General features: G+C 32.8%; 2 protein-coding genes across 3 annotated transcripts; one reads left to right on the top strand and one right to left on the bottom strand.

The window, feature by feature from the left end:
• Positions 1-610: 610 nt before the first annotated feature.
• Positions 611-5288, bottom strand: LOC108733152. The gene is made up of 6 exons (XM_025977359.1): positions 5277-5288; positions 2205-2500; positions 1945-2061; positions 1503-1877; positions 1200-1377; positions 611-1122 (listed from the first exon to the last, which is right to left on the bottom strand). The coding sequence occupies exons 1-6, from the start codon at positions 5286-5288 to the stop codon at positions 901-903; spliced, it is 1200 nt and encodes a 399-aa protein (XP_025833144.1). The 3' UTR covers positions 611-900.
• A 2040-nt stretch (positions 5289-7328) lies between these two features.
• LOC108733168 (probable cytochrome P450 12a5, mitochondrial) lies at positions 7329-19190 on the top strand. 2 transcript variants are annotated; one of them, XM_025977354.1, is made up of 9 exons: positions 7329-7469; positions 15565-15938; positions 16103-16215; positions 16564-16796; positions 16996-17161; positions 17227-17386; positions 17986-18234; positions 18294-18509; positions 19039-19190. In XM_025977354.1, the coding sequence occupies exons 1-9, from the start codon at positions 7460-7462 to the stop codon at positions 19150-19152; spliced, it is 1635 nt and encodes a 544-aa protein (XP_025833139.1). In that variant the 5' UTR covers positions 7329-7459; the 3' UTR covers positions 19153-19190. The 2 variants fall into 2 exon arrangements, with proteins under 2 accessions (XP_025833139.1, XP_025833140.1); XM_025977355.1 differs by lacking the exon at positions 7329-7469 and adding an exon at positions 14030-14130.
• The last annotated feature ends 61 nt before the right edge of the window (positions 19191-19251 follow it).

Here is a 19251-nt window from a genome sequence, read left to right as displayed (position 1 = left end):
GGATAACAAATACCTTATTGTAATTGCCACAAACAATATCAGATATTTAAATAACATTTTTAGAACCGAGTGGCCGTTTATAATGAACATTAACTGGGCGATTTTTTTAAAATATGGTGAATCAAATTAAGCAGGGGTTTTTTAATCCTGACTGATTAATTTACCTAAAAACACACATTAGTTTACCATTTTTCTTTTTTTCTCTTTTCTCAACTGCCACGGCTGCAAAGGTATGATTTACTACTGAAAAGTGACGTCACGGGCTTTCTCCAAGGTCATTGAAGCGTTTAGAATCTGGATGGCTTTCAAAACATTCAAAAAGTAATAGTATGACCATAGAAAAAAAATTTTATTTAAAAAGTCGTATGTGTCCAAATGGGCAATAAGGGAGAGATTAGAAAGTTATTGACAAGTCCGTTCTAAACTTATTTATTTAGGTATGCGAAATCAGTCCATTACATTGTATAAATTATATGTATAGATATATAAGTATAACATTTATTACAACTTAACACTACAAAATAAATTAGTTTTATAAACTATTTTATGTTATGTACAATAATGAAAAAGCACATGAAACACTAGTACGTATTTAGGTGATTCCTTTTAATAAAGTCATAAAAATATATTGTAATACGCTATTAACTTTATTGATGCTTCAATAAAAGGAAATGTATGCTTTTAAATTATTATCAAAACGTATCCACTTTCAAGTCCCACGTACCCATTTTCCCTTTTACTCCTTTGTCAACTGACTCTATAATAATTTTATTTGTATGAGTTGTTATTTTCGGAGTATAATGCAAAGGGATTTTTAGCCGAAACAGAAAAAAATCTTTACAAGGTAATTTATTTACAGAATCACTTTAAACCTACATATAGAGCATTAATCACTTCAATTTAATCCTTAAGCGATACATTTTTTCTCCTGACGTATTTATTAAAATAATCAGGTCTCCAACATTTACATGACCCCGGAATTAAGAACCAGTCGTAGTAAAGTCGGACCTGGAAGCATCCCAGAGCATCGACTCCGTCACAATGCACAGGTTTAGGGGTCGTTGTCGTTTCTGGATAAGTTTGTTGAACGCCAGCTCTCTTCTGAAGGTATTGCTGATAATTCTATGAGAAATATAACGTTATTATATATAACAAACTCAAAGTTATGAGTCGGTATCTAGAACTTATTTAATACCAACCTGGAAATCTTGTACGGAAGGAGGCTGAGACGACGCAACGGGATTTCTTTGTGGATTGACGGCATCGCTACCGCTGAGGACCGTGTCAGGATAATAAATTTCAGCCACAAGAAGACTCGACCAACGCGGTGACGACAAACAACCACCATCCAAATAATGACAGCGAGACTGCAGACATCTAATAAGATAATTTAACATTTAGGTTTGCTTCTAAGATCTATCTTCATCTTTCATAAGTCTAGTGTAATTTTGATTGTTCTTTGATTGAATTTAAACAACTGTAATCTTAAATGTAGTTATTACCTAGTAACTTCTACGGTTTGGGTAAAATAGCCCTCATAGGGGATTTGAACCACGTAGCGCCATATGCCTTGGTAGTTTTTGGCAAACACTGGAGTGGCGTATTCTACTTTGGCAGGACATGGTGTAGGAGGTCCTTCAAAATGGGGCAAAGGAACTTCGTCTCTTCGTTCAATAGGCAGTTGTGAGGAAGAAGGCGATGAAGCTGATGATGACGATGATGATGTAGAAGAAAGTTCTCCATTAATGGCTTTGTAAAGCATACAAAGGAATCCACCTTGGTCACAAAACTTTTTACCTTTGCGATCGTCATCATCCTGTAATTGACGTCCCGTTTCCCTCTTCACGTGGTTTTTGTTAACTTCATAAGGAACAACCCTAATATTAAAATAGATTATTCGAGACTTCTCCACCAAAAATAAAATGCTTGGTCTTTAATATTTACGTGTTTTCGTTCAAGAACTCGTCTTGATATTGTGCCACTTTAGGGAGAGTTTCATCAGCTTTCAAAATTGGTAAAGTTCTGCTAAGGAATTTTAATGTGTGATTCTTCAAGAGTTCACTGAAAAATAAAACGCGTTTCGGTTTAGTCGGAAAATCATCCAGTTTTTTAGATATTCTTAATACTGTGATGCATGATAGTCAATGATATTTGATGATGCAGAATTTGAATCAAACAGTAGAAAAGTTATTTTGAAATCTTACAATGGATATGGTGATCCAAGAACGTTTTGTCCCATTGGGTTTCTTGGGATGTAACCCTTATTCAAATCGCCACATAGATTATAATACGAAGCATGAGGCGTTCTGTCTTCGTCGTCTTTGCATTCAACGGAAGAATATGAATAAGGAGGCGGACGAACCCTAGGGGGGTCTGCGTTTGGTGATTCCACAAAAGCATAGTAGCCCTCTGGAGGACCATTTGTAGAATCTTTATCAGACGGAGCCGTTGACGAGCCCGGCGTTTGAAGTACGACTATTTGCGATATCAGTAACACCAACTACAATATAAAGGAAATAGTAAATTTATTATCCTTATCTAAGCCACTCGAGACACACAATTGTGTTTTATCATGTGTTACGTAACATGTTATTGAGAGAATTGTAATATCTTATCGAAATGTCAGTGGTTGATAAAGCGTCGTATTGGATAAGTTCAACCCCCAAATATTATAAAAGTCATAACCCAAGATTTAAAAATATAATTTTGAATTCATTAAATTCTACATTACTTCTGGTAGATTTACTTTTACTAAAAGCATATTCTAAAATTGGCATGATATAGCCTATATAATTTCGGTGACATTAAACTTTGAACATTTTTTTAATCATCATCATAAGGTCGTCAGTCCTAAGACTGGTTTGACATGCAAGTCCACTCTTTCCTATCTTGAGCTAATCTTCGCATTTCCTTAAAACTAGAACAACCCATATTGTTTTATCCCTCATTAATTTGAGGTAGTTTGTAGTGGGTAAATAAAAAATCGAAAAAATGATTTCAAATTAATATTGCATATTAATCCACTATTAAGTAACTAACAATGTCATAGGATTCCACATCGTTAACTATTTGAGAACAGTAATCTAATCTAGGTCTACCTCCAATACTCTTAACTCCTGTTTCTGCCTCTAACATGTCTTTGACTAGACCTTCATGCCTGGGAAGGCGTCCTACCAACCTATCTCGCGTATTTCCTTTTGACTTTCATAGAGTCTTCTGTTCTTCTATTCTTTCTAATACCTCTTCATTTCTAACCTTCTCCATCCACGATATCCTCATCATTCGTCTGTAACACCTCATTTAGAACGCTTCTAACCTTTTCTTTTCCGACGCGCCCACCGTCCCTGATTCGCACCCGTACAGCGCCGCGCTCCAAACATACACTTTTAACAATCTTTNCGGCAAATGGTGTATTGTCTTTAGAGGAAGAACATTTCGTGAAATCAAAAGAATTTATACCTGAAAGGTGGATAAGAAATGGAGAAAAGGAAATTTCATGCAAAAATACTCATCCGTTTGTATTTCTACCGTTTGGATATGGACCTAGGGCTTGTTTGGGCAAAAGATTAGCTAATATGGAAATGGAAATCGTACTTGCAAGGGTAAGCCAATTTATACAAAAATTGTTTAAATATCTAAAGTAAGTATGAGCTTTTCTTCGGCAGGCCTCAGGAATAACGGGACCACATAGCAATGGGAAGTGACTTCTTTTTATTGAAGGCAACTCGACCCTGCACTATCTTCTGCTTTATATCCCTACTACTGACTTCCTAATAGATACCTAAAATCAATTACTTCTCCTGTCTTTATATTCGCTCTATCCCTATTTTTCCTACATCCTCATACTAAAATTTTTTTGTTTTATTTAAATGAAATTGTGGCAATTGCATGCTAGACTTCTATATATACGTTTTAATATTCGTAAAGATAGTTCAGCCTTGACCCAGGATATGAATGCACTTATTTCACTTGAGCCTACATATGTACGTACATGCATGAAAGTACTTATAACTCTCTACTGATGGAAAGATCGAAAAGTACATCGGGAAAGGCATTTAGAATACCGTTAACTTATTGCTAACTGTTTCGTAGTGATTTGTTTTACTAACACTATACATTCACCAACTGTGGCATGCGCTAATTATTTTTAAATATTCTGGTCATGAAAACAAGAAATGGTTACATAATACTTCCGCGCCTTAAATTTTGGCAAGTAATATAAACAGGAATTAGTCCGAAACATGGATAATGGCTAATCGTGACTTCTAAATTAACTTTACGAAAATTAGATCATATTGTGATACAACTAATTAAATTAAGATCGCTTAGGTATGTAACTGAATCCTTGTTTAAAACTTGTATCAGAGTCAAAACTTAATCTGTAGTACAAAAACTATACATTAATAAAGGTATGATTATACAAGGCATAACCAGGAAGAAGACGAAAATAAAATCCTTTCTAACTGAATAACTTATAATAAAAGTAGCTTCATATTTACTACATGACCCCTACATAGTCAAGTTTACTTTGTAATTNTAATTAATTCTCATTATAAACTACAGTTCATTATCCAATTAGAGCCTTTCAAATGCAACGGTTAGTTATAAATTGTTTTAAATGTATGGGAATTCATTCTAATTGTGTATTCTCCTATTGTATTATACTGAATACCTAACAGTTGATACCAAATTGTTCAATCATTTTTTGTGGTCAGTAATGAACCGTTTGTTGGCTGAACGTGTCTTTTTACAAATACAATAAACCAATCAAATTGGAGCATTGTACAATTTTGAAATCCTGATATCAGATAGAAGGGTGGAAAGTTACATTTTAGCCTTGTTTTAGTGGACAAAAAAACAGTTATACCTACTGATTTTCAAATTATAGCCACCCCGAAAATAAAAAGGTTTTAATCGATTTAAAATTTGTATATTTGTTGAATAAATCAGCAATTGAAAGCGTTAACTCTAAAAGGAGAGTAATGTGATCCAAATACGTGAAAGTGATTTCGAATTCTTTGTAATAATGCATGTGTATTCAATTTTGGCAAAATTTGCATTGGGTCACAGTTTGACGTCACCCAACGGCAGTATCTATTGGGTCTCAAACAATATCTGAAATGCAAATACCATCGTTAGTAAAAAATCCACTGTAAATAAGTGTTATATATTGCAAATATTGTTGCTTCGTTGCAGGGCGGCGACCACATAGCACAGAAATTAAAAAATGAACTTGTGGAGAGGCTTTCGTTTCTCTTTTACTTTTAAATAGCTACCCAGTGTTCCATTTCGGTAAAGAAAATTGAAAATCCAAATGTTAAATAAATAAATTTCACTATGCATGTTTTAAAGTACATCCTTGTTACAGCTACTTATTTCTGTATTTAATTATTATTTATTAGTGGATAAGCAATTACATATTAAATAGAAGAATTAAAAAAAAAAGTTGCCACAACGTTTTGTCAAGGAAAACAAGCTTTTCATACCCAATAATTTTGGAGTAATACGTACAAATAACATTACATAATATTAAAATTATTGATCATTCAAATACATATACAATGGAAACTGTTGTAACTGATTGACCCACGTAACTCATTAGCAACAAGGGGTAAATTTTGAAAGGTTTATAGGTTGACACAAAAATAATAAATTATCTAAAAGAAAAGATGGTCCAAACTGATGCTCTTTAAAATAGAAAAATGTTGGTTTCAAAAGTACATCAAGATCCTATTAGAGCCAAACGCGAACCCTTTGACAGTCCCTCCTTCTACACTTCATCGTATCTTATTCAAGGATCAATATGAATTATGTTTTGTAAAGTACATATTTGGTGTTTTAGTTTTATACTGTCGCAAAACTATTATAGATAGAAATAAAATCATTTTTTCTATGTATAGGTACATATGTAGTGTTTTAGTTTATAAATGCAGAATAAAGAGCTTAGCTAAGCATTAACACAGCGTAACAGCTACATTAAAGATTTAGATTACGTTTTCATTTCGTATTTAACTTGCTGACAATGCAAAAGAGCAATTATAGACAATATAATTAAATTAACTGAAAGGAAAGAATAATATATATTAATTGTAAACGAGTGTTTTGATTTTAAAATTGTTCTTACTGTAATGTAGGTGTGAATATGGTGCATTAACAGGTATATGTATTTCTTAATTGTTCTTTTCGGTTGGAAAATCTTGATAATATTACGTAATAACGTACTGATTAAAGTAAAAAGATAATAAAGAAGCATTTGCTGCAGATTTATTAGAGGATTCCATGCATAGAGTAACGTAGTATTGCTTGCTGCTCACAAAGAAAATCTATTGAGTAACTGAGTACCTAAAACAAAAGTGATTAATACCAGGGAATAATTAATAATTGTAAGCATTAGGTCCATTTCATTAAGAAATTCTACTTCATAAAGAACACGATGTTTTCAAAGAACTTTTGTCTTCGCAAAGGCATCTTCCGGTGGAAGAGATATATTTCAATCAATTCTTTAAGCTGTTGCGTTCTTCAGGTATTATAAAACTATCGATAAAACTCTAACAAAAACTTAATTTTAATTTCGAGTATGATGGTATAAAAACTTACATGAAAGAATTGAAAGTACAGTAGAACCTTAATAACTTAAACCTTGATAAACGAATAATTTGGACATCGCAGCTCAGTAAGCAGTGAAAAGTGGTTTGAGTCGGGAGAAAGTCTTCTATGTAAAAGACGAAGAATTGCTGAATTTCCTAATTTATAAGAATGCTTATTGTTTAGACATGGTTTAGACAGTGTAGAAATAAAAGCATTATTGTTGATGGACCTATAGTAAATGAAAAAGCTGAAGAGTTTGGTAAGTCACTGGAAATCCATAATTTTAAAGCCTAAACTTAAACCCTTAGTAAGTAAAAACCTCAATAACTCAAATTATTTTACGTTTCCCTTGGTCTTTATCTTACCGAGGTTCTACTGTATTAGCTTTACATTTAGCAAATGTTGTACAGAATCATAAAATTTAATGAGTATACATATACTTTGTCCACCCCTTTCCAAAATTCACATCGTCCTGTATACTGACTTTCATTCATTAAAGTTCATTTTATGCCATATCGAGTAGGTATTCATAATCAAGTTCATATACCTGGTCAACCAAAAATTTGCTTCCGTTCGAAAATTTATTTTCAAAATATCTGTTTGATATATATGTACATACATGGGACGTTTGGCAAATTCACCTTTATTAACTTTCAAATTGCAACGCGCAGCCATATGTAAGTGGTTACTTTGACTTGGAAATAAATCGGATGCATATGATTATTGCTCCCTAACGTCTTTCGTACTACATCATTCTCACAGTATCGAAAGGAAATAGTTACCGATCTGAGCGGCTCTGATATATCTGTTTAAGTGTCCGAGTGCCTTAAAAAGGTATGACGTCAGTTTTCGAATCTTCGTAATACCACTAATGATTACAGGTAACATATTAACATTAAAAATCTATTTGCTTTATTTATACGTTTCATTTTTTTTACGAAATTAGTAATAATAATCAAATTAGNCGGCAAATGGTGTATTGTCTTTAGAGGAAGAACATTTCGTGAAATCAAAAGAATTTATACCTGAAAGGTGGATAAGAAATGGAGAAAAGGAAATTTCATGCAAAAATACTCATCCGTTTGTATTTCTACCGTTTGGATATGGACCTAGGGCTTGTTTGGGCAAAAGATTAGCTAATATGGAAATGGAAATCGTACTTGCAAGGGTAAGCCAATTTATACAAAAATTGTTTAAATATCTAAAGTAAGTATGAGCTTTTCTTCGGCAGGCCTCAGGAATAACGGGACCACATAGCAATGGGAAGTGACTTCTTTTTATTGAAGGCAACTCGACCCTGCACTATCTTCTGCTTTATATCCCTACTACTGACTTCCTAATAGATACCTAAAATCAATTACTTCTCCTGTCTTTATATTCGCTCTATCCCTACTTTTCCTTCATCCTCATACCAATATTTTTTTGTTTTATTTAAATGAAATTGTGGCAATTGCATGCTAGACTTCTATATATACGTTTTAATATTCGTAAAGATAGTTCAGCCTTGACCCAGGATATGAATGCACTTATTTCACTTGAGCCTACATATGTACGTACATGCATGAAAGTACTTATAACTCTCTACTGATGGAAAGATCGAAAAGTACATCGGGAAAGGCATTTAGAATACCGTTAACTTATTGCTAACTGTTTCGTAGTGATTTGTTTTACTAACACTATACATTCACCAACTGTGGCATGCGCTAATTATTTTTAAATATTCTGGTCATGAAAACAAGAAATGGTTACATAATACTTCCGCGCCTTAAATTTTGGCAAGTAATATAAACAGGAATTAGTCCGAAACATGGATAATGGCTAATCGTGACTTCTAAATTAACTTTACGAAAATTAGATCATATTGTGATACAACTAATTAAATTAAGATCGCTTAGGTATGTAACTGAATCCTTGTTTAAAACTTGTATCAGAGTCAAAACTTAATCTGTAGTACAAAAACTATACATTAATAAAGGTATGATTATACAAGGCATAACCAGGAAGAAGACGAAAATAAAATCCTTTCTAACTGAATAACTTATAATAAAAGTAGCTTCATATTTACTACATGACCCCTANGAATGGCCTCATGCTGATATGAAATTTACGACAACCCTAGTGCATGGTGTTGGAGATCCTTTAAAGCTGCGAGTGACGGAAGTAGATAAATAGTTCTTTATATTACCATAAAATAAAATATTTCAGTTGAAAGAGACAGTATTAATTTAGTTTCCTTTATAGGAAACATAACAGTAACCCCGTGTCGACAACCAGCTTGGTAACTATATTATAACAACTTGTAATTGTTATTGTTTGATTTACAACCGCAGTATGAAATCCTGTTATGCAATTAAAAAAAAGTTTTCGGTATATATAAAAAAAAAGCGGACAGACGAGTGATCCTATAAGAATTCAGTTTTTCATTCGGATGTACGAAACCCTAGCCCAATAACCAACTTAGGTCAGTAGTTTCAGAGGTAAGAGGAACACGAGTGATCATGTAGGGGTTCAGTTTTTCATTCGGAAGTGCGGAACCCTAAAAACAGCGGGTGTTTGTTAACCGCATTACCACACTTTAGAAATCGATTCTACAATTTGTATATTATGGAATGAAGAAGTCAGTGGGAAATGTTATTGAAAATGCCCTAGGTGGTTTTGTCTGCCCTTTTCACCACGATTTGCGTATGATGTGCATTTTTCAGGAATTAGTCGTGCGTACGCGTTCTTGTTACAATTTTGTGCTTTGGTCATGTATTTATGTTAATTATTCAATTTCTTGAAATAAAAAGGTCTTCTATTAGGAACAACTACGAATCTATCCAAAACTATCTAAAACTTGTTGTTGCAGTCAATACTCAGACTAGACCAATTTAAAGAAAATCCCTATTTCCAGTTCAGTAAAGTCTATAAATAATTTGGAAGTTACAGCAGATCAAACAATTGATGGATAAACTCAGATAGTTTATTACGAATCATACCATTGCAACTTACTTTTATAGCAATCACAACCATTAGTTTGTCGGATGGGAAACTTGATGTAACAAAGCCCAAAGCAACAATAATAATAGAAGATATTTTTTCGTTTAATTTAAACTCTCACCCCGTTAACCTACTGACCTGTTATTGTTTGAGTATTTAAACTAACAATTGCGACTACAATTATTTCCTTTTCGCGCAGAACAAAGTTTAAATATTGAAGAGCCATTTCCTTGGCATATTCATTCTTGTTATTAAACGTCCGGTTTCTAGTTTACTTTTTGATAGTTATTATAAATACATTGTATAAACATATATCAAGATAATGACTTGATGTTTTAAAGTTTAATTAGTTTTTCCCTTTGATAACAGTAGAAGCTTTCATTCATTTTATAAAACTCTTTGAACATGCCACACAAAAAATTAATACACTGTTGCAAATACAGTAGGAATTATATTTTCAAAAAGTTTCATCGTTTTTTATAGGTAAAACTCTATTGCGAATTGTAAGTTAATAATAACTCAGTAAGAAAACATGAGAATTATATATGTAGTGAAATTATGATTGTGACAAAAAATTTTGGGTACATTTTCGAGAAATTGTAAATCAGATTTTGAATTGTATCCAACAAACAATCAGTACAGTAAATCAATTATTTCAATAACAGTTTTTTCCTGATCATTAAAACGTTTTGAATGAAAAACTTACGAAAGTAATTCTCCACATCATATTGCCCTAAGACAGTACGAAACAATTCCACGCACAGGGTCAAAATTGTTCCAGAAAACACTCTTCTACTTGATGACCCAAATTTAGAACACCGTGGATACACTCTTTGGCGTTACAATGTTATTGTTTGCAGAATGAACTTCGTCGGTAACAGTTGATAGTGTACTACTACCGTAGTTTATCAGCTTTTCTTCGGCAGGNCAAAATTGTTCCAGAAAACACTCTTCTAGATGATGACCCAAATTTAGAACACCGTAGATGCACTCTTTGGCGTTACAATGTTATTGTTTGCAGAATGAACTTCGTCGGTAACAGTTGATAGTGTACTACTACCGTAGTTTATCAGCTTTTCTTCGGCAGGCCTCAGGAATAACGGGACCACATAGCAATGGGCACTCGCTCTGCTTTTGACGAAGACTCACTGAAATGGACAGCACCATTGGAAATGGTCACACGAAAGACTTCTTCGTGGTCGCAAGTCATTGTCAAGGTTTAGTGGAGTGCGACCAAAAAGTTTTTAATACCGAACAAAACGTTGTCTGTTCCTCTTAATAACAATTAAATACTTAGTCTATTAATGTCAATAGGGATTCCGTTAAATGTATTTCCGTTTCAATACTTTATTCTTAAATTGCCAGAATCCGTAAAGAGTCAGTACAAAGGGAATGTCAGACATTCATTTGTTTTCCATTTGATATGTTTTCTAAATTGGAGATGTTTTTTTTACGTTTACGCATGACTCAGGGTGGTAATTAATAATCTGAATATATTGGAATTGTTACGGTTAGAGTCATCTTAGAAGCAGAATCAGAAGTAAAGAGGGACAAAGAAAGATTGCTACTGTTTGCAAGTGGTTAGGGGTGTGGAATTTTCTAGACCTTGAGAAAAGATGAAGATTGACTCATGATAACAAGGAGTGGAGGTGCGTGCATGACTAGTAACGATCTTGAGATGATGATAACAGTTAATCAAAAATGCAGAATAAACTACGTATACAGCTCTAATAGTGTAATTATTATATGAACAAACCTTGTACATACGGAATGAACTGTAGCTAATAATAGTAAAATCAGCGAGGACCTACTGACCTGATATCTTTGATTGTCAATTTTTTACTACAATCATCCAGAAGAAAAAGATAAATGAACTTCTACTTCCCAGGTTCTTCTTTTGTAAAATGTTTTTAAAATAATAATATAGTTCTAAACGCTTTAGTTAAGTACCTACTACAATATATCAGGGACTTGTTTAGTTTATAAAAAGTAAGGGGTATTTTTTTTTGCTTTAAGAGAATTTTCCGATAATCTGATGAAACTGATTTCACATTACAGGTTGTTTCAATTGATGAAATAACTTTTAAACAAATTTACCTACAGAATTAACCTTTTCATTAATTTAATCAATATTAGTCGTTAAATAAATAATCGTAAATAAAAAATTTAATGGTAAGTAATATAAGCTCTATACTCTTTTGCATCTTCAAAAATCTATCGAAACCAGTGATAACCTACTTCAAGCTGTAAGTATAATTAATTCTCATTATAAACTACAGTTCATTATCCAATTAGAGCCTTTCAAATGCAACGGTTAGTTATAAATTGTTTTAAATGTATGGGAATTCATTCTAATTGTGTATTCTCCTATTGTATTATACTGAATACCTAACAGTTGATACCAAATTGTTCAATCATTTTTTGTGGTCAGTAATGAACCGTTTGTTGGCTGAACGTGTCTTTTTACAAATACAATAAACCAATCAAATTGGAGCATTGTACAATTTTGAAATCCTGATATCAGATAGAAGGGTGGAAAGTTACATTTTAGCCTTGTTTTAGTGGACAAAAAAACAGTTATACCTACTGATTTTCAAATTATAGCCACCCCGAAAATAAAAAGGTTTTAATCGATTTAAAATTTGTATATTTGTTGAATAAATCAGCAATTGAAAGCGTTAACTCTAAAAGGAGAGTAATGTGATCCAAATACGTGAAAGTGATTTCGAATTCTTTGTAATAATGCATGTGTATTCAATTTTGGCAAAATTTGCATTGGGTCACAGTTTGACGTCACCCAACGGCAGTATCTATTGGGTCTCAAACAATATCTGAAATGCAAATACCATCGTTAGTAAAAAATCCACTGTAAATAAGTGTTATATATTGCAAATATTGTTGCTTCGTTGCAGGGCGGCGACCACATAGCACAGAAATTAAAAAATGAACTTGTGGAGAGGCTTTCGTTTCTCTTTTACTTTTAAATAGCTACCCAGTGTTCCATTTCGGTAAAGAAAATTGAAAATCCAAATGTTAAATAAATAAATTTCACTATGCATGTTTTAAAGTACATCCTTGTTACAGCTACTTATTTCTGTATTTAATTATTATTTATTAGTGGATAAGCAATTACATATTAAATAGAAGAATTAAAAAAAAAAGTTGCCACAACGTTTTGTCAAGGAAAACAAGCTTTTCATACCCAATAATTTTGGAGTAATACGTACAAATAACATTACATAATATTAAAATTATTGATCATTCAAATACATATACAATGGAAACCGTTGTAACTGATTGACCCACGTAACTCATTAGCAACAAGGGGTAAATTTTGAAAGGTTTATAGGTTGACACAAAAATAATAAATTATCTAAAAGAAAAGATGATCCAAACTGATGCTCTTTAAAATAGAAAAATGTTGGTTTCAAAAGTACATCAAGATCCTATTAGAGCCAAACGCGAACCCTTTGATAGTCCCTCCTTCTACACTTCATCGTATCTTATTCAAGGATCAATGTGAATTATGTTTTGTAAAGTACATATTTGGTGTTTTAGTTTTATACTGTCGCAAAACTATTATAGATAGAAATAAAATCATTTTTTCTATGTATAGGTACATATGTAGTGTTTTAGTTTATAAATGCAGAATAAAGAGCTTAGCTAAGCATTAACACAGCGTAACAGCTACATTAAAGATTTAGATTACGTTTTCATTTCGTATTTAACTTGCTGACAATGCAAAAGAGCAATTATAGACAATATAATTAAATTAACTGAAAGGAAAGAATAATATATATTAATTGTAAACGAGTGTTTTGATTTTAAAATTGTTCTTACTGTAATGTAGGTGTGAATATGGTGCATTAACAGGTATATGTATTTCTTAATTGTTCTTTTCGGTTGGAAAATCTTGATAATATTACGTAATAACGTACTGATTAAAGTAAAAAGATAATAAAGAAGCATTTGCTGCAGATTTATTAGAGGATTCCATGCATAGAGTAACGTAGTATTGCTTGCTGCTCACAAAGAAAATCTATTGAGTAACTGAGTACCTAAAACAAAAGTGATTAATACCAGGGAATAATTAATAATTGTAAGCATTAGGTCCATTTCATTAAGAAATTCTACTTCATAAAGAACACGATGTTTTCAAAGAACTTTTGTCTTCGCAAAGGCATCTTCCGGTGGAAGAGATATATTTCAATCAATTCTTTAAGCTGTTGCGTTCTTCAGGTATTATAAAACTATCGATAAAACTCTAACAAAAACTTAATTTTAATTTCGAGTATGATGGTATAAAAACTTACATGAAAGAATTGAAAGTACAGTAGAACCTTAATAACTTAAACCTTGATAAACGAATAATTTGGACATCGCAGCTCAGTAAGCAGTGAAAAGTGGTTTGAGTCGGGAGAAAGTCTTCTATGTAAAAGACGAAGAATTGCTGAATTTCCTAATTTATAAGAATGCTTATTGTTTAGACATGGTTTAGACAGTGTAGAAATAAAAGCATTATTGTTGATGGACCTATAGTAAATGAAAAAGCTGAAGAGTTTGGTAAGTCACTGGAAATCCATAATTTTAAAGCTTAAACTTAAACCCTTAGTAAGTAAAAACCTCAATAACTCAAATTATTTTACGTTTCCCTTGGTCTTTATCTTACCGAGGTTCTACTGTAAATGATTCGTAATTTGTTTTCCAATTTGAACACGCAAAATTAAGCTCTTTAGAGTGGTTCAAGCCAATCTAAATTTGTATGATATGAAAGAGAGGCAAGATGTCGTAATCGAAAGGGAAACGGTTCATAATTAAAAATCAAAGATGGTTTATGGCAAAGTCTGACACGTCAACTAAAGTAAACTTTGCGATGGATAGAAATGTCATGAATTTGTCAGTAAAACCTTGTTACACCAAAGAGTGGCCAATGGAACCTCACACAACTGGTACATCCATAATGGCTGTAGAATTTATGGATGGAGTGGTACTCGGGGCTGATTCAAGATCGACAACCGGCGCGTACATTGCCAATAGATACAGTGACAAATTGACCAAAATTACCGACAACATTTACTGTTGTCGATCCGGCTCTTCGGCCGATACCCAAGCGATAGCGGACGTGGTGGCGTACACTTTAAATTTTCATCAGTCCGAACTCGGGGAATTACCCTTAGTACAGAATGGGGCTGCCATCTGTCGAGAACTATGTTACAATTACAGGGACTCTATTTCCGCTGGAATTCTCTTGGCCGGCTGGGATAGACGAAAAGGGGGACAGGTGTATNTAAATTAATAATAATAATCAGATTAGTTTTTGAAATCCTTTGAACTATCTTCCCCAAGGATGATATTAATAAAAAGTTGCGTTGCGAAAAGGGGCCAAATCCTCATTATTTGTTACGTAATCTCCAAGCAGACGTTTCGTCTTTTCGGTTCAAGTTTTATCAAGGTTACAATGTATTTATTATGAACACAAAATGTAGTTTTTATCTAGTTATTAGGAATATAATTTTTATTAGATTCAATTACATCAGACGAAGACATTGGAAGTTCCTTCTTTTTGAAATTCATGTAATGTTTTATCCTCAAATTATGGTTTTAATTTGATGTGGTTGATGTTATTGTAAAGAAAACCCATTAAATTCAGGTCTAGTTGAAAAAATCAAAACAATTGAAAAAACGTAATTCCCAAACTATCAAATATCATTAATACACTTTATGCATTTAAACTTTTCTACTTTCGCTTGGGGTTATTTTGCTTTCTTTAAATCCTATTAGAACGTTGGCCTCTGGCTTCTACTGTGTTTAGGTGTTTCACTCTTTTCACTGTGAATTCTGAAAAATGATCAAATTTTCCGTCATTTTCTTAAACAATACCTTTGTGGTTGTGGTAAGAATACTATTAATAAAGGCCTTCGCCTGGTGCAGAACGACTACTCGTTTCGATGAAGCATAACAAAATAATTTTTTGTTGAAATAAACCATTTATTCCAGCGTTCATAATGAAGATCAGAGGTGTCGTATATAACTTTGGTAAGCAAAAATTATCGACTTGTCCCGTTAAAGACGATGTTACAGTATTTAACAGACAAGTCTACTACCAGAAATTGGGATCCCAACAGGATTTCGATAGCAAGCCAAACGATTGGGATGACGCACTTCCGTTTGAAAAAATCCCTGGTCCAAAACCTCTTCCCATAATAGGAAATACTTTTAGATTTTTGCCCTATATTGGAGACTTCTATGGTGTTGACCTGAAGGAATTACAAAGGCGATTTTACAAACAATATGGTAGAATTGCCATACTAAAAGACTTGAAAGTAGCCAAAAACATAGTCCTACTATATTCTCCAGAGGATATAGAAAAGGTAACGGTCTAACGATGTAATTAGTTATAACACAAAAGGCAAATACTAAACTAATTGACAGACTATTTTCCAAAAAAAGTGTTTGTTTTTTAATACTACAGTACAAATAAATATGATATATATATAGATGAGATTTAATTGATAAGATTGATAATATTTTGTAGTTACATCGAAACGAAGGCGTTTGGCCTCACAGAGAGGTCCTTAATTCATTTACATACTATCGCAATATACTAAGAAAGGACATATTTCAAGGAATTGGTGGAGTAGCAACTGTGTAAGTTATAAAAGTTATAAAAGCTATCGCATATTTTAATACCTCCAGTGATCTGATTCTTTTATTTCAAAAAGGAATCTGAAACAAAATATTTCTAATGACTTTAATTCAATCATAACACAGGGTTGTAGAAATTCCTTAGTTGTTGTTGCTCTTTACGTTAAAATACAATATCGAACATCTTTAGGGTATCGAATCAGAACCGATTCATTCTCTTGATGTGAAGATGACAATTTAGGTGTTTGCCAAAAACCTTCTAACGTAGATATACTTTTACTTTTCTTTTACGATTAGTGTTGAAGGTTTTTCAGTTTCTCACAAATTATTAGTGCCTATTACATATTACAGGCAAGGAGAAGATTGGTTCAATATTCGTTCCAAAGTTAATCCAATACTCATGCAGCCAAGGATGGCTCATCAGTATATAGATAAAATGGATGAAGTTGCTGAAGATTTAGTAAAACGAATGAGACAGTTAGCTAACCGAAATAAAAACAGAGAAATGCCTCCGGACTTTATAAAAGAATTAAACAAATGGGCTTTAGAAGCAGCTGGACTAATTGCTCTAGATAGGAGATTAGGTACTTAGTTTACTTTTCTAGAAATCAGAATTAAAAGACCAAAAATTATTTGAAAATTGTTAATCGTGATTCTATAAATTCTGTCGTACGAGAAAGTGGAACAATATTTTACAAACTTGATTAATTTATTTACTCAATGTATTTTATATGATAACAGTAAAGCAAAAATGAATTATTTTTCTGTTGTCCAAATCTGCAGGTTGTTTAGATGATTTAGTCCCCGATTCAGAAACACAAAAGTTGGTAGATTACGTCATCGAAATGTTTTGGCTGATTTATCAATTCGACGTGTTGCCATCCCTTTGGAAATATATTAGCACTCCCTTATGGAAAAGATACATAACGGTGTTGGATTACATAACACTGTGAGTTCTAGCAACCAACGGATAGCTTACTATTATTTTTTTTAAAATAACTATTAATTTTATAGAACGTTTGTAAAGTATATAGACGAAACGGCCAAAAACATTGGTGACAAATTGCAAAATAAAGCGGAATATGAAATGAGCATTTTGGAGAGACTTTTGAAATTAGACCCACGTATTGCAAAAGCTACTGCTATTGATACACTAACCGCTGGCATAGACACGGTAAATACAAACGCTTAAAGTTAATTTCAATTAATTACCAAACTAAGATAACGCAGAGCAAGGGTAAGGGTTTCACGGTTGGCGTTTTTTGAATAGGGTGTAATAATCGGGTGGATGAATATCTTCTGATTTGCCCAAAGATGACTACTAGACCACGGTCATCAAACCCAAATAACTAACTCTCTCCCAAAACAAACGTTCTTCTTAGATACTTAGTAATTCAACACCTGAAATCACATTTTCATTCGATTCGATATTGTTTTCCGGTTTGCTTTGCTGTGAATTCCCAAAAAATAATATCGAATCAGTATCTGCCGGCTGGGAAAGTCCAGAACTACAGGGCCATTATTATTGCTACGGTAACTTTTCTGTTTTGGGCTTTTCCGTCGTTGCTCCGACGTTTCGTCAGGATGATCGTCTTGGTCGAAGTTTTCTGTGCGATGGTACGTGAAAGTAAATTACGTACCAAAAACGCCGACCGTGAAAGCCTACACTGAACATATTCACTTTTTATGAAGTTTCTTCTGTAACTAGTGGCTAATTAGTTAATTAAAGAATGCTTGTATCATCATGCTTTCATAACATTCTATTCCCTCTAGACTGGCAAAACTACCGGAGCAGCCTTATACTTTTTAGCACGGAATCCAAAAGTACAGACCAAATTAAGGGAAGAACTCTGCAGAGTGCTCCCAACCAAAGAGACACCAGTTACTAAGGAAATACTTGCAGAAACACCTTATCTTAAAGCAGTTATTAAAGAAACTACTAGATTCTGTCCAATTGCCATAGTAAATATAAGAAAAACATTGAAGGATCTTGTTCTTGGAGGATATCAGATTCCAAAAGGGGTACCGACGCCTTGATTAAGTTACGATACTTACTTATATAGATATAATACACTTTTTAGACCATTGTTCACACGGCAAATGGTGTATTGTCTTTAGAGGAAGAACATTTCGTGAAATCAAAAGAATTTATACCTGAAAGGTGGATAAGAAATGGAGAAAAGGAAATTTCATGCAAAAATACTCATCCGTTTGTATTTCTACCGTTTGGATATGGACCTAGGGCTTGTTTGGGTAAAAGATTAGCTAATATGGAAATGGAAATCGTACTTGCAAGGGTAAGCCAATTTATACAAAAATTGTTTAAATATCTAAAGTAAGTATGTGAATACCACAGTGATATCTTCATAAAAAATACAAGAAAATAAACTTTCTTTAAATCAGGATCCTTACACAGTGTATTCCTAACCGCCATCTATAAGGATTCAATTTCGTTAACATACGCCTTATTAGATGGCACTGGGGGTATGTTTAAAAAAGCAAATTTAGTTTTGAAATACGTAAAAATCCAAATACGTATAATAATTATTGCCAATTGTACAGTAGTGGGACTCAATTTTCCATTATGAAATATGATAATCAGTTCCAATATGTAGATACTAAGTTGAAACAAAAAAAATTTAAATTTTCTGAGCTTTCCCAAGATGAATTATCTATTTTCAACATCCTGAAGATGTGCCAATCGCCAAAAAATTTCTTTTCATAAAGTTGGAGTGGAGCCCCAGTAATGCACAATTACTATGAATTTTATTTTTCCACGATTTCTTAACAATTTATTATTTCACCTTTTGTTTAAATTTCTATTAGATCATAAGAAATTTGTTTCTTGAATGGCCTCATGCTGATATGAAATTTACGACAACCCTAGTGCATGGTGTTGGAGATCCTTTAAAGCTGCGAGTGACGGAAGTAGATAAATAGTTCTTTATATTACCATAAAATAAAATATTTCAGTTGAAAGAGACAGTATTAATTTAGTTTCCTTTCATATTAAAAGAAAATATATTATTTCTTTAACAA

The sequence above is a fragment of the Agrilus planipennis genome, unplaced genomic scaffold (genome assembly GCF_000699045.2).
Source record: "Agrilus planipennis isolate EAB-ADULT unplaced genomic scaffold, Apla_2.0 scaffold72, whole genome shotgun sequence".
Classification (NCBI taxonomy): domain Eukaryota; kingdom Metazoa; phylum Arthropoda; class Insecta; order Coleoptera; family Buprestidae; genus Agrilus; species Agrilus planipennis.
Note: the sequence above shows the minus strand (reverse complement) of the source record. Positions and strands in the feature narration are given on the sequence as shown.

Excerpts from the sequence above, each read along its gene's own strand:
- LOC108733152 (XM_025977359.1), bottom strand. Across the intron at positions 2,062-2,204 it reads CTTGGATCACCATATCCATT|TGAACTCTTGAAGAATCACA; the intron begins GTAAGATTTCAA and ends TTTATTTTTCAG. Across the intron at positions 1,378-1,502 it reads CAAACCGTAGAAGTTACTAG|ATGTCTGCAGTCTCGCTGTC; the intron begins GTAATAACTACA and ends TTATCTTATTAG.
- LOC108733168 (XM_025977354.1), top strand. Across the intron at positions 17,162-17,226 it reads GTGTTGGATTACATAACACT|AACGTTTGTAAAGTATATAG; the intron begins GTGAGTTCTAGC and ends TTAATTTTATAG. Across the intron at positions 18,235-18,293 it reads GATATCAGATTCCAAAAGGG|ACCATTGTTCACACGGCAAA; the intron begins GTACCGACGCCT and ends TACACTTTTTAG.